Source organism: Natrix helvetica, assembly GCF_964273705.1.
Source record: "Natrix helvetica genome assembly, chromosome: 2".
NCBI lineage: Eukaryota > Metazoa > Chordata > Lepidosauria > Squamata > Natricidae > Natrix > Natrix helvetica.
Genome location: NC_138552.1, coordinates 213,256,750 through 213,272,013, shown reverse-complemented (window position 1 = coordinate 213,272,013; position 15,264 = coordinate 213,256,750). Strand labels below are relative to the sequence as shown.

The 15,264-nt window shown below is 40.2% G+C and overlaps 1 protein-coding gene across 8 annotated transcripts in view; it reads right to left on the bottom strand.

Annotated features, from left to right (window-relative positions):
* Positions 1-15,264, bottom strand: part of QKI (QKI, KH domain containing RNA binding) — a 111,838-nt gene that overhangs the window by 55,086 nt on the left and 41,488 nt on the right. For all 8 annotated transcript variants that reach the window (XR_014174553.1, XR_014174554.1, XM_081943462.1 and 5 more), the window contains exons 3-4: positions 9,583-9,699; positions 4,423-4,566 (exon numbers count right to left, since the gene is read on the bottom strand). Coding sequence is in view for 6 of the 8 variants with exons in the window: in XM_081943462.1 (XP_081799588.1) it covers positions 4,423-4,566; positions 9,583-9,699 (261 nt within the window). In the remaining 2 variants the exon portion in view is untranslated. The remainder of the gene's footprint in view (positions 1-4,422; positions 4,567-9,582; positions 9,700-15,264) is intronic.

The following is a 15,264-nucleotide window of genomic DNA, read 5'->3' as shown; positions in this document are numbered from 1 at the left end:
GATACGATCCTGGAGTTGGCGGAGCCACATCACTGTTGTGCGATTAAAATACGAGGCGGCAGCCGCCGCCCGCATTGCCCAAGCGGAAGCCTTATAATTTTTCCGCAGGGTAAGCTCCGCCCTCTTATCCTCCGGCTTAAGTTTGTCCGCAGCATCCCCGGAGACCACCGGGGAGGATGAGACCAGGGCAGCTATGGGTTGGTCTATAGCCGGAAGTTGAATTGCCTGTAAAAAGGCCTTCTCCATATTATAAGCCCGCCTATCATTGCTGCCAGGAGGGGAAAAATTCGAAGGTCGGGCCCACTGACTGGTGGCCACCTCCAAGAACAGAGGAGGAGCAGGGATCTCCTCCTTGTTGGTGGCCGTGTTTGAGAACATCACCATGTCTGGATCCCTGGGCGGGGGCACTGTGGGGTCCCCTGTGCCCACCTTGGTGGTTCTCCTAGCCTTCTTCAGTAGGGATTTAAACATGGCCTGAATGAATAAGTTAGAAGAGGTGGGCTGATCAGTGGCCGCATCCTCTTCCTCAGAGAAGCCCCAGTCGTCTTGACGACCGGCCTCCCCCCTAGAAGAGACCTCGCTCATGAGGGATGGGGAAGAATTCCTAGACCTGGCCCTGCTGAACGGAGTAATCCTATTATGCCGGGAAGGTCTGTCTCTTTGAGCTATTCCCCTGGAAATGGCTGCAGAAATTAATCTTTTTAGATTTTCAGGGAGGTGTTCTAGATCCTCCTCGTCATAATCAGAATCATAGTCATGAGGAATTGAATCCCTGTGGGATCTCCTACCCCGGGAGGGGCCTGCAGAGGGGCCCTCTAAAGGATCATTTCTATCCAAGCCCCCTGTCCCAGGGGAAGTTGGGGGAGGGGGAGAAGCCCCCCGTTCTTCGCTCCTAACAGATCTGGATGAAGAGGAAGAGGGAGAGGAAGGGCTGAACCCCCTGTTGACAGAAGGGGAATGACTATGAGCCTCTGGTCTGGGGGATCTAGATCTAGGTCTGGGATCCCTGACCTTCTTCTTTTCTGCCCTCTCAATCGCTTTCTCGATTGCCCTGGAACGCCTAAGCTCATCCCTTTGTAGGGCTCTGGAGGGGCGATCCTCCGCAGAAGGCCTAGAAACACGAGGCCTGGCTGGGGCAGTGGGGCCTGACTTATCTTCCTGGGCCTGGGGAGTTGCGGTTTGAGCTGCCTCAGATCTCGCTGCCATCGCCCCACTCACGTGCTCTGATGACTATAGAAGAAGAAAGCAGTCGCAGCTAGAAGCCTCTTGCTGGGAGAAACTCTCAACTTGAGCTTTGAATAATGGCGGAGGCTCGGTAGAGGGTGGAAGGGCTAGGCCCAACACGTGTTCAAAATGGCCGCCGCTGAGGCTTGCTGGTCTTCTTCTCGAGCGGCCGTTAAAAATGGCGCCCGAGCCTGCCGCTTGCCTCCCCCGCACCTTGTAGGGCTCGCCGATTGAAAAGGCAAGTAATCTCGGCCCTCTGGCTACTTCCGCCGGTCTTCACGCCCGGCAAGAGCCGCTGGCGCTCCGGTCTCGTTCACGCGCCGCCGCCGAGGGCACCGCCGACTCGGTAGAGACGGCGCGGTCTCGTTTACTGGCTGCCGGTCTTCACGCGCGGCAAAGGGCCGCCGGCGCTGCGGCTTCAAGGCAAGGAGATCGTTCGGGGGAGGATAAATGAGCTGCAAGCCCCCCGGCACGCCCGAGTCACCAGGAATCAGTCGGGGGGGAAAAAAGCCCGCAGGGAGTAAGGTGGGAAGAGCTTTGCTCCGCGCTGCTTTCCCTGCCTATTTAGGACTGCGATAGCTTGTCCTATTGGGCCAGCTCTATTTTATGAAATAATTTGTTTGATTTAAAGTGTCCAATTGAACCAATTAATCTTTAGTACTCACAATCACTGGGAACCAAATTTGAGTCTTTTGGACCTGTTGACTGAGAGGAAACTGGGAGCCAACGGGAGAAGCCGAAGGCTAAGAAGTTTTCTCTCAGTCAAATGGACCAATCAGGCTGTAATAACCCTTCAGTGACCCCTCCCTCCACTCTACTGGAAAACACAGTAATTGTTCAGTCTCTAGATTTGAACAATTACATCAGCACAATTATACTTTAAGCTTATTATATCTACGGCTGAGTTCAGTTTAGTTACAAATGACTATGTGTACTATGTCAAAGCAAACATTTTCCATTTAAGACCAAAAATGGCACTAAATTAGTTTATTGCTGAAGAATTGATTGATCAGTTACATGAACAAAATTTAAATTAATGAAATGTTTAGGTTTTTGTTTTAAGGAAACAAACGATTCTATACTTTATTTCCCTGATAAGAATGAAGTTTCTTTTAATGTTTCTTTGATTTTTATCCTGATTTTATTTTGGCCCACATAAGATTGAATACATTTCATATTCCTCCTTCTATTTTCTCCATAACAAGCACTGTAGGAGATGGGTAGGATTGAGACAGTATAGCTGTCTAAAAGTCACATAGCTAGTTTTCATGATTAAGAGAAGATTGGAATTTAGGTTATCTTTGGCCACTAAATCACACTGGCTTTCAATTTTTACTAAAATTGCATCTTTACATGCAGTTTCAATTGTTCTAAAATGCCTGAATGACTGAAATCAAGCAAGACTATTCAGAACTGATTTTAGAGTTGTATCATTCTCCTGTGCGCTGCTTGGAGAGTCCAAGCATGGATTAACTTTATCTGCCAAAGGACTGAGTTCAATTTCTTTGGCCACGCCTCCTGCTCCTTACTGACACTAGTTTTTCAACTCAGTCTGGCCCAATAAGGCTGCAATTTGGGGAGCTCCAACAGTCCTTGGACTTGGAATCTCCAACCTTATATTAAATACTGTATTTTATTTTTTAGGTGTGTACATTTCCTGTTTGTACTTAGTTAGTTCCTCTTCGTCTTCTTGAAGCACTTGGAACAGGCTGTCAGGGGTAAGCTGCCTTCCGCGACGCACACAGCTAAGATGAGGCCATTGATTGTGTGTCTGTCCAGCGGCTGCTGGCTGACACAGGGAGCGAGGATTTTCTCCCTCCTCCATTCTGTCAGACATAATTAGGAACCGCCTGACAGGGGACCCTTCCATCGGCTCTGTCTTCCCCTGATGCGTGCGGTGGCCATTTTAAAGCCTCCGCTTCCTGCACTTTTGGGCCGTTCGGATCACCGCTGCCTGGCTCCTGTGCAGATCGCCGCCGGATGGTGTGCTGGTCTTGTCCGGGTTGCCGGCAAGGTCTCTACTCCCAGGAAGACCCCTGCAAGGCGGCCTCAGAGTCTTTAGCCGCTATAGATCATACTCTGCCTTTTTTTTATTGTGCTGATCTGCCCGGCGCTGCGGAACCTAGCATTCATCAGAATTTAATTTAATTCAGTGGTATAACAAAGACATAGTTATATCTTTCTGATAATTTTATTATAGTTAGTAACAACTATTAAGATACAATATATAATTTTAGAAAAATTCTTCTAATATGAGTTTGTATGAAAAACATTTTCCAACTTTATATGGGTCTATAAGGAACTTTTCTTTCTATATTCCTTCTATATTAAGCAAACAGAATTTGTGTCTGTATTTTTGTATTTGTATTTTACATTAGTTTTCTTCCTTTGCATGTTTCTTTCTTTATGATACCTATAAAATTTATATAACCAAACATCCTCTCATGCACATACTTGGAATGAAATATCCCCAGCTCCAAAATGGTCTTTTATGGAACATAAATGATATAAAAAGCTATGATTTTATATAGTAAACAAACTACAGCCAATACACTGACTTCTTTGATACATTTTTCTGATAGATATCTATGTTCAGCAGAACAATTTTATAACAAATCAAATCTCAAAATTATGGCTACAGTCAATAGTACTGTATAACCTAGTGAGATCTGATGCACCCTCTTTCTACCCACTTGGATAGAATAGATAGATTGCAGTGTTACTACTACAGAGTGTACAAGCATCGTGCCATGCCTAACCATTTTTTTTTCATAATAGCCCTCATTACAAACTGTTTCTGAAAATTCCAGTTTAACTGAGTTTTATAATTTTAAAAGTCACTTACTAAAGAGATGGGATGCTATATTTAAGTGAATTGCCTCATACTGTTCTCCAGGCAATAGTAAAAATTATCTGAAATATTCCTATTTCTCCTATAAACCTATTTATGTGTCTTCTAAGTATACATTAGCTATATATTGCTCTTTTCAAATGAGAGAAAGTTGCTTTTGAAAAAGCAATTAATATCCTACATTCAATCTTATTTATATATTGCAGTGCATCATATACCAACAATGCTTTAGATTGAAAATATTTTACTTGAACATATTTCCTTTCACTATATACAATGTAATATGGAAGATAATATAACCTTAAGGAATACATATCAAACATCAATATGTCAATAATATTACTTACTGCAGGTACCAGTAATTTTTTTACTTCCTCCACAGCCCTCTTCAATTTGATTTCTGCTCTATTTTGAGCATCTTCCACAGTAATTAATACATGCAAATCTTCATTCAGGTGTTCCCAATTGGGCTTGCCTCTGTTTTGTTCTTCCTAGAAAAATGAAAGATCACATTAAATTGGTTAACCTTAATTGCAACAAGTCAGATTACCGGACAATATTAGAATCAGATAGGAGTGTGTGTGCTTGCATGCTTCGCTGTGCATTTTGTATTTTTGAAAACCCTAACAATTATCATCAAATGTCCAAAAAGCACTTTCTATTACTAACAGGGAGAATTCAACATAAAAACTTTCTAGAGTTTTAACTGAGTAAGAAAGACAAAAGAATAATTTGAGATCTAAGGATTTTCTCACTTTGTACTCATGACACAACTCAATTAAAAATAAAAAGTGACAATCACCTTAGGCCTCTTTTTTTTTTCCAAACCTCAGCATCTTCTCAATGCACTAATACATCCTGCTCATTTCAATAGCCCATTCTTGCTATACTCAACTGAGTTCATTATTACTATATTTCCTTTTAATAGACACTAATATAATAGTGTGCCACTTTATCACACAAGAATGCCCACATATAGAAAAACATTGCCCTGCCTTATAAGACTACTATAAAGATTATCTGATGGAGCTTTGGAGGGGCACGAGGCTGGAGAGGAGACTGCTTGCTAGATCTTTAAAAAGTAAGTGACCCGGTGTGGCAGGGTGGGGAAGGAAAAGCAATTTTGAGAGCATGAGGTATTTCAGTGAGACGGGGACGTCTTAGGTGGTCTTAGACAGGTGGCCTGTTCCATCAGTACCCCCCCTGGCCTTCCCCACCCTGAAATATCTCATGTTCATTTAACGAACCTCACATTTGATTAGTGAATGCGTGGACAAAAAGAGGGAGTGATCTCGTTGAAGGTACGAGATTCACTCCCACTAATCGGGGAAGTTACGAACTCGGTTACAAACGGAATGGGCAGACTCCATTATAATCATAACTTGAGGACTACCTGCACAGTGAAACCTTGTAAGTTAATTGCATAATTACTGAGCTGTTCTTCAATTAACTTAGAAGATTTCCTTATATGTAAACTGTTCTTTTTACTACTTTCTCACATACTTTAGACAAAATATCAAGAACTCAAATGTAATTGCTTTATATACTGGAGTCACACAAATCAAATAGAAATCTAAGCAAACTCAAATGTGTATTAATATCCTTCACCAATAGAAGCATTTAAAGAGAATACTCCCGAGGATTAGGAAGGTGAATATGGACCACTGTTTTCCATATCAAGCAAAGCAGGTAATTAATTGCTATTCTGACATAGTCCTTTATCACCAAAATGCACATCACTGCTAAGTTTTTCTCAGCATCATTTTCTGTGCTACATCAAAACAAAGCTGATGTTTCAGGACCCCATTCACTCATTTAATACAGAAGCATATTTTTAGACACTATTATTGCACATGAAGAAAAAAATCTAATTCTAAAATATAGAAAGGCGAACATGCAAATGTGTTATTTTCTCCATAAAAGACTGCTTTTCATTTTCCAGCTCCAAGCAGCTATAGTTCACTTAATTTTGAATGCACAGTAATTAGGCATGCAAATAATCTAGAAGCGCTTTGAAATTTTAGACTGTGTGCAATCAATCCTATTCTTTTTCTTCTGCATACAGAGACCTCTCATTAGAAGATAAATGTCCTCCATAAATCTGCCAGATGTCTTATTTTAAATATCATACTATTAAGAAAATATACAATATTCACAAGATATTATGAACTGGATCTAAATTTAGTTGTATACAAGGAGGCTGGATGCAAGAACACCACTGAACACCAAGTATCTGAAATGGCAAATATAAAATTTAAAATAAAGCAACATACTTCATAGAGAGGGGTATTTGACAGAAAATGCAGGTAAACATAGTGGCACAGTGGTTAGAATGCAATATTGCCTAACTGCTCACAGCCACGATTCGATCCTGACAGGCTCAAGCCTGTGACTCAGCCTTCCATCCTTCTGAGGTTAGTAAAGTGAGAGTTCAGATTGTAAGGGTAATATGCTGACACTGTAAATCACTGAGTGTGCTGTAAAGCCCTATGGAGCTGTATGTAAGTCCTACTGCCATTGCTATTTACTAAACTGATATTAACTTACAGTGTCATAATTTTAGATAAAATTTCTATAAAATGATATAGTGTTGGTATATGATACCAACACAATTATCAAAACTATTTATAAAAGTATTTCAAACCAGTGCTGGACATGTGCAAACACAAGAAGATATTTTATATTCATAGTGGACTTCTGAGACAGGTAAGAAATTCTGGGTACCAATTCATATAATGTTGCAAAAGATTTTAAGGATTAATACTGCTAGAAAATCAGAACTTTTCTTATTGTGACTTATGGTACATTGATACTGCAGATGGTAACTGCAACAAGTTTATTGTATGTACAATGATGAAAGAATAATGAAATTCCAATAGTAGAGGAATGGACTGTGATTATGTCAAAATTTGCAGAAATGGAGAAACTAACCTGATTGGTCAGAGAACAAACAACAAAAACTTTTTTTTGAACGACTAGAACTTTATATTGATTTTTTGCTGAAAGAAGAAATAAAACGAATTAATGATTTATAGATCTGAAGAGTAAGAAGCCATAAGTGAAGAGGTGAAGGTCCTTGTAAAGTATTTAGGAGGGAACACTGATTGTTGTGCACCGCCCAGAGTAGCTTTTGGTAAGATGGATGGCTATACAAATTTGAAGGATGTTTTTTTTTTTCAAATTCTGTAAATTGAATGCACTGTAATTACCACTTAAGACATACTGTACATTAACAGCATATGGTAAAAAAAAATGGGTTGTGTCTTCAAAAAGAACCTCATAACTGACTTTATTACAATTAAATTATAGATCTAAAATTATTAAATTAACTATTAACTAAACTAAACTATCTAAAATTAACTATTATTTATTATTCTAGTAAGTAAATATTTCTTTACAAATTGAGTAAAAGACAGCATTACAGAACAAGAGAAAGCAATTTAAATTTTATGTTTAAGTTTACATAGCATCTCTTTCTATACAACCAGTAACAGGACTATATTTCTAGAGAATGCTATCAAATTTCCATATATCCACTCACTCAGTGAACCTTAATATTCTAGGCTATAATGACAGACATGCTTTAATGTCACTCAAGGTTTTAAGACATAAACAACCCAGAGAGAAGCTACTATTCCTACAGCATAACAGTTCTAGTCCACATATCATATATACATACCAAGAGAATCTAACTATATCTTGATGCTGATCAGAAAATAAGTCTCCTAAAGTGAAAAGGAATTGCTCATGACTTCACCAACTTGTAATGGCAGCAATACACTCGTGCCATCTTCCAGGATGTCTTCCTGCTTCCAGTGTTGATATTCCCTAGTAGTTGATATTGCCTCCATTCAAGCAAGCTAAGTTCTGTATGTTAGATGTATGTCTCTAACAGTGGTGGGTTCCGGATCCCGTTGCAACCGATACGGTTGCAACGGGGCCCAGCATCCCCATGAATGTGCGCGGTGCACGCATGCATCATACCTTCCAGCGACGCCTCCACAAGCCTCTGTGATGCTCCAGCTGCTCGGCGGAGTGGTGTGCAGGCGTTGTATGTGCCATGCGCGTGCGAGGAAGCACCATGGGCTTTAAAGGACAGGTAAGGAGTTCAAGAGGGTGGGTGGGCCCTCTCCAGAGCACCGTACTGGAACGGTACCCAGTGCTCCGGGTAGGCTCCGGTGCACCCGTACCGGGACGTACTGCCTGCAACCCACCACTGATCTCTAAGCGTAGATGTTTGTTTGCTGATGCTACCAGCCAGTGGTGGATTTCCATTTTTTTTACTACCGGTTTGCTCGTGCATGTGCAACGCTTCTGCACATGCATAGAAGCCCGGGCAGGTGGGCGGAGCCTCCTGCCGCTGCCACTACCAGTTCGCCCAATCCAGGCCAAACTGGGAGTAACCCGCCTCTGCTACCACCAGATAAAATTATGCTCTTGGGGCACTGAAGAAATGGTAGAGAAAATACAAAGTTTATTGCAAAACATTAATTGGAAGAAGTAGAGAGGAGGAGGAGGAGGATCTGAGCTCAAATTTAGGCTACAGTATAATATGTCTTCACTTTAGTATCTAAAAATATAGTCAAAATAAAAATTAGCTATCTTCTAAATTATGTTATATCTTAGCCTTTTTATATTTCACATAGTAATCAGAAGTACTCTGTAAACGTAAATTTTTATTTTGAATACTTTTGTATATTTATATATATATTCTTATAAAGTGAAAACTAAATACTATTGCCTTAAAGTTCTGATATAAAATTAAATGTCTTGAGATTAAAAAACTATGTTTCATATCAAACTCTCAAAATATAACAACTCTTTTATATAAAGAACCAATCAGAATATTTCATCTGTTTTTCAGTGAAGGGTTATAACCGTGAATGAGTGATGGTATTATAGTAGAGAAAAAGTGAGCTCTATTTCTAAATAAGATTTTGTCTTTTGGATTTTTGCAATGAACATCTCAATCATAAATGTATAATAGAGGGGCCAAGATTACAGACCATGATTGTTAACAGCTATTTCTTAGTCCAGTCAGTTTATATGTTAGGGCTTACTGAAATATATAATTTCTTGAGGTTTTTTGCATAATCCACATATACTATGAAGTTGTAACAGGCAGATTTTCCTTTTTAAAAAAAATACAGTTGCTACTCTACTCTTGAAAATAAAATTGCATTAATTTTTTTTTAATGTTAAATTTAATTCCCTCCACATCTGGAGGGGTACAGATATATGTTACAGAATCCCAGTAAACATTCCACCAACACACACACATCCCCCATAAGTAAGCAAAGCCTCAAGACTTTCTTCAGGACACATAACATATATAGGTATAAACCATTTGGATAAAGCAAAGAACTTTTTTCCAAAGTACTACACAATTTAGTAACATAGTAAACTGTGGAGTATTTTATTAGTTTAATCAGTTAATTATATTGGAAATTCTGCTATCTGTAAAAAAGTTTTCCTGACAATCAATTGCTATTTTTTAATGAACTTACCTTCTTCTTGTCTCTCATAGACCCTTTGCCTCGGACCATAATCTTACATCCTGTTTCAGCTTCAAGTTGTTTAGCTGTTAGCCCTCTAGGCCCAAGAATTCTTCCAACAAAATTGAACTGAAATTTTAAAGAAGAAAAATAATTGCTCAGAACACAATGAAAATAATTAACACCCAGTATTCTGTAAAACTTTGCCCTAGCACATGCCTATCATTCTGAATTATTCCTTCAAAACAATGAAAAAACCTGTGTTTCTTAAAGTTAAAATATATATATTAGAAAATAGAAAAAAGCTAGTGTGGATATAGTAAATTACAACAGATGCTTAGATTACAATATATCAGTTACCATAATTGTTAAACAATTGAACATGTTAAAGGAATTGTAAATGCAACAATTTCAGTGGGTGCAGATATCCAGTACTTATAAGCTAGGACAGTGATGGTGAATCTTTTGCTTATGGTGTGCCACAACTGTGCGCGCGCACGTGCCCACTCCAATTCAATCCTCCCTGACAAACGGAGACACTATTTATCCTGTACAGACAGCTAAGTCAAATTAAATTAAACCCAACAGGGGGGAAATGAGGCAGAGAAAAGAAAGCATATATATTTGTATACCACTTTAAAAAATACATTTTACTATTTTAGCTATCAAAAATGTTACGGTTCTATATTTAAGCAAATACAGTAGATAAAATACCTAAAGGATCCTTAAAGAACAAATGGGTGATTACCTGGTGACTTGAGTATTATCTAAAGATAGACCATTATCTCCAATAAGAGATAGAAAGATAGGTTTCTGGAGGTGACAAACTTGCAAGTTTCTTTGGGAATATTGGCTGAAGACTTCTGCAGAAACAATAGCCTTAAAGGAACAGATTTCATATGACCAAGGACAAATGCTCAAAAAAACCCAGGTGATTTGGAGACAATAAAGTTGACAAGGAAAATTCTGATTAGTCATGAAAGTTTTTTTACATACAGTCCTCACTTATCAACTATGTTGATATGCAGGCCCTGATCCAACGTCCCAAAGAAGATGGGGTCACCTTGTTGCCCATCGTGGCTGGTTAAAAGGAGACGAATAAAGATTATGTGCGTCTCAGAGAAGAGGTCCTCCTGATGTAAATGCAGAGAGCCCTCTGCACATCCAGCTTGTGCCACCTTCGCTCCAGATGATGGACTGTTCAGGACAGAAGTTTGGCAGCACCAGCTCCTGGGCTCTGAGTAATCATGTGTTTATCTTCGGAACAAAGGATGGGTCCAGCCGCAACACCACCCTGTCCGTGTGAAACACACAGAGAGCTTGTCTAACTGACAAGTCTGCCAGTTCCGATATCCACCTGGCCGATGTGATGGCCACCAGAAATGCTACCTTAAAGGTAAGGTAGCGTAGGCAGTTAGTCCTCAAAGGTACAAAGGGTCCCTGGTGAGGGAGTTCAGTACCTTGGTCATGTCCCAAGTGGGATATCTGTGAACAATCGGGGGGGTTAGGTTGGTAGCACCCCTTAAAAACCATCAGATCTAAGGATGCTGGGCCAGAGATTCCAGTGATCCACATGTCAAAACTGAAGATAGGGTTGCTATCTGCCTCCTGAGAATTAGGGAACAGTCCCCTATCAAGTCCTTCCTGAGGAAATCCAGCCACTCCGCATGATCAACTGGACCTCGGCTGAGCCAGTCTGCCTGTACTTTTGCCACCCCCAAAATATGCTCCACCCTTATGGACTGAAGATGTGTCTCCACCCAAAGAACCAGTTGTTCGGCCCCTTGCATGAGGGACCTGGAGCATGTCCCCCTTGGTGATTGATATGGGCCTTTGCGGCCATGTTGTCTGTGAGGACCAGAATGTGCTTGTTCAATACACTGTCCTGGAAGTGAACGAGGGCTAGATGGATTGCCCAAAGTTCCAGCCAATTTATGTTGTGGTTCAGATTCGGATGGGACCACGGAACTTGAGCCATCATCGATTGTAAGTGTTTCCCCCAACCAAAGAGGTTGGCATCTGTTGTCAACATCAGGCGGTCCGGCTCCCTGAACTGGCAACCCCTGGAGATGGCTGGGAACAACCACCACCCCAGAGACCTGATTACCTCAGGTGGTACGTACACTCTGACCAACGAGCAGCTCCTGCCGGCCCTCTGATGTGGTAGGAGAAACCACTGGAGGCATCTGCTGTGAAGTTAAACCCGCAGGCGATGAAAGCCTGACATTATCTTTTTCTGGCAGGTCTCGATCCCGAGGACCCTGCCACATCCTTTCCATGATGGGAGGAGATCTGAGGGGTTTCTGACACCCTGGCTGATTGATCCTGAATGACGTCCGCCATTTTGAATATGCCATGTCGCAAGCACTGCTGGCATAAGCCTCATTCCTGTAGCCCTGCAATTGGCATGCTCAGATCAGCAAGGCTGAAAGCTCTAGAAGGGGATCCACACCACGCTAATGCTTTCAAGGGCAAACGTCGTTGTCAGCTGATCAAAATGATGCCCAGGGCTTACCTCATCATGGCTCTCAAAATGGCACCCGATCCACTTCCCAGGTGTGGAAAGGCCTGGGGCTATCGCCGTGGAGTAAACACTCATGAGCGTTGACCTGGCCTGGGATGCAGCGATCGCCACTACTTCCTGCAGTCCGAGGATCAGCGTTCTGGAGCTTCGTTCATGGGCGCTTGCCCTGTATTTGCCTGGAATGCAAGGCTGAATTGCCACCTCGCAGCCCTCAGCAAGAGTGGGCTAAAGCCCTTGCCACTGGAAAGGAAGGCTGCTGTACCTGGATCAGTTGTGACCCAGCCTCCAAAGTAAACCTTCTCTTTCCCTTTATGCTGTTGTTAAAGGTGAGAAGTATTCAGGAATGGAAGAGAGAATAAACACATGACTTGTCATAAGATAGACTGAGTCTACAAACTGGGAGGAGGTAGCAGAGGAGGCGTGTCATCACAACTTGCAGACTCAGTCCGCTTAGATGACAGTTGGAGTTAACCCATTCCTGGATTCTATCTCCACCACTATGGAGACATTATCATTTTACTCTGAGGTGAAAAATAAGAGAGCAACATGCTTGTTCTCAGTTTTCAATGTCTTCTATAGTTGGAAAACTCAACACATTTCATTTTCTATCATATTAAATGTAGAATTTAAAACGTTATTACATCCAGAGATAGCTGGGAACCACCTTCCTCTAAATCTCAATAAAATCAAGTAGTTACAGGTTTTAGGGTGCCCTGTATCTAGTGATTTGCTATCTTTAACTCTGGTTTGGATGACACATCCCAGTCAGAGCTGGTTCATAATCTGAGGATTCTATCAAACTTGTGGCTCCTGCTTGAAGAGCAAGAGGCAGCTGTGGCAAGGATTTACTTTGCAGAAACTAGTGCATCAATTGATCCCTTTCCCAGATTGGTGTCATTCCTAGTGGAGAGGGAGGCACTGCTCATAATTACTCACGAGTTAAAATACTGCAATGTGATCATCATGGGGCTAGCATTGAAAAATGTTCAGAAGCTGCAGCTAATTCAGAATTCAGAGGCATGGGCAGCAGTAAGGTACATTGAGGTATGCCCAAGTAGCACCACTATTGTGTAAATTACACTGGTTCTCAATAGATTTCCAAGTGATGGTTTGCTTACAGCTTTTAGAGCCTTACATGGCACAACCTAGTTTATGTGCTTATCCGTAATGGGTTCTGCTTATTTTACTAGAGAAATCAGCGTGGGAGTGCTCTGGGCCACCTTGGTAAAAAGTGTCACCTGATGAGGATTCAGAAGGATGCTTTCTCTGTCACAGTGCCTACCATAAGGAACAACTTCCTAGAGATACACATGGGTTTAATTCTATTGGCCTTCAGAAAAGCAGCAGAGACCAGAATTTTAAGGGATTTCGCATGGAATGGATGATTGATGAGTTTAATTGTCAACACTGTTGTTTTAGATAACCTTTTTGGTTTTAGTGCCCTGTGCTTTTATTCTGCTGCCCATTCCCTCTTCCTTCTGGTAGATGGGAAACTATATCTTTGCTAATAAATGAATACAAAATAAAAGGCTATTTGTGGAAAATTGGGAATATTCCATATTGAGTGAATTTGTCTTTTCTCCAGATTTATTATTATGTAAGAAATGTTTGTTATACTACTGATCACATTTTATTTAAAAACAAAGTTCTTAAAACCTTACTTTTTACTTTGTAACCTTACATAATTCAATTCTGAAAGTAGAAATCAGGGAGTTTAAACATAGAATTCAACTTCCCACTGACCCAAACATCATACCAGAGTTTGTTATATCAGCTCAAACAAAAGGTTGGAAAAAATTGTATTAAGGAGCTTGGAACTCTGTAAGGATAGATTTCTGAAAATAGACTGGGACCAGGACCAAACCTGTAAATGTGATGTGACAGCTTTTTTTTAGAGACCTAAAATCAGTGCCTTTAAGTCTCTGAAGTCTTAAATACCAATATTCTTGTTAAAGCTCTTGAAATCAGACTGAAAAAATTGACCTTCTCCAATCTGGGACGTGAAAATGATAATGGATCACTACATGTAGCCTATGACTTCTCCGGTCTTGTATAGGGATAGAACATTTCCATAGCATAGAATACATATTAAGTCACTGAGTCAATGAAGTGGTATGCCAAAGATACTATAATTAATGACATAAATATCTACAAGACTCATACATGAATGCAAATGTCCATTTGTTTGATTCTTATTCCCAGTTTTAAAACTCCTGAAAGTTCCTTTCAGGAACTATCTCATAACTGGCTGAACTTATTTCAAGATAATGCTGTTCTTTGTTTCTTATATGAAAACTGAAAACTTACTTGTGGTAATTTTTTAAAAAAGAAATCTATATTTATAAATTGAATCTCTCAATATCAAGTAGGTTACAGAGAATACATGATTATGTTTGTAGAACACAGGGAAATATATTTATTATATACAGTAGTACATCTTTAAATTGTTCCAGAAAGAATATAAAACTCACTTCATCTTTTTTTTAAAGTCTGACCTTCTCTGTCAGTTAAGAGGAGTGATAAATCCACCAGCTGTTTCCTTCTTCATATGTGGGCTACAATACATTTGCTTCCTTTTTAAGGCCAGTGTATTTGAACAACAACAGCAGGGCTTAAGCCAGCTGCTAGAATGTGACAGGCATATATTTAACTCTGATCTCATTTATTGCCCTTCTTTTCTGACAACTATCCTTTTTTCTGATGTCTACTGACATTCTTTACTTAGCTGACACTGCCATTTTACTAAGAGGACAATATGCAGCCATAAAACAGAAGCTTGGGAGACATATATTCCAGTCAAATACCTTTATTGTTGATTTATTTCTTTGTAGCTAGTTTTTTTTTAATCTTGTAAATTAGGTTATCTTTATCTCACTGAATTCAGAAAGATTTGCATTAATAGATCTTATATTCAGCTATTAGTGTGTTTTAAGTCCAAGACCAAGCATGTTCATAGTATTAACCAATCAGGTAACTTTTACACATTTTATTCCCACCTACAACTTATAATATTCTCAAGAAAGAACTCTGTGTTTGCACCTATGTATTGAAAAATAAAACAAAGAATGGAAAAGAAGACATTTTTATAGTCTCAGAAAACATGAGAAATGCTGTAAATTCTCCTTGCAATATCTCTGGCTAAATGTCGGCAGAACTCATGAAGCATCTCC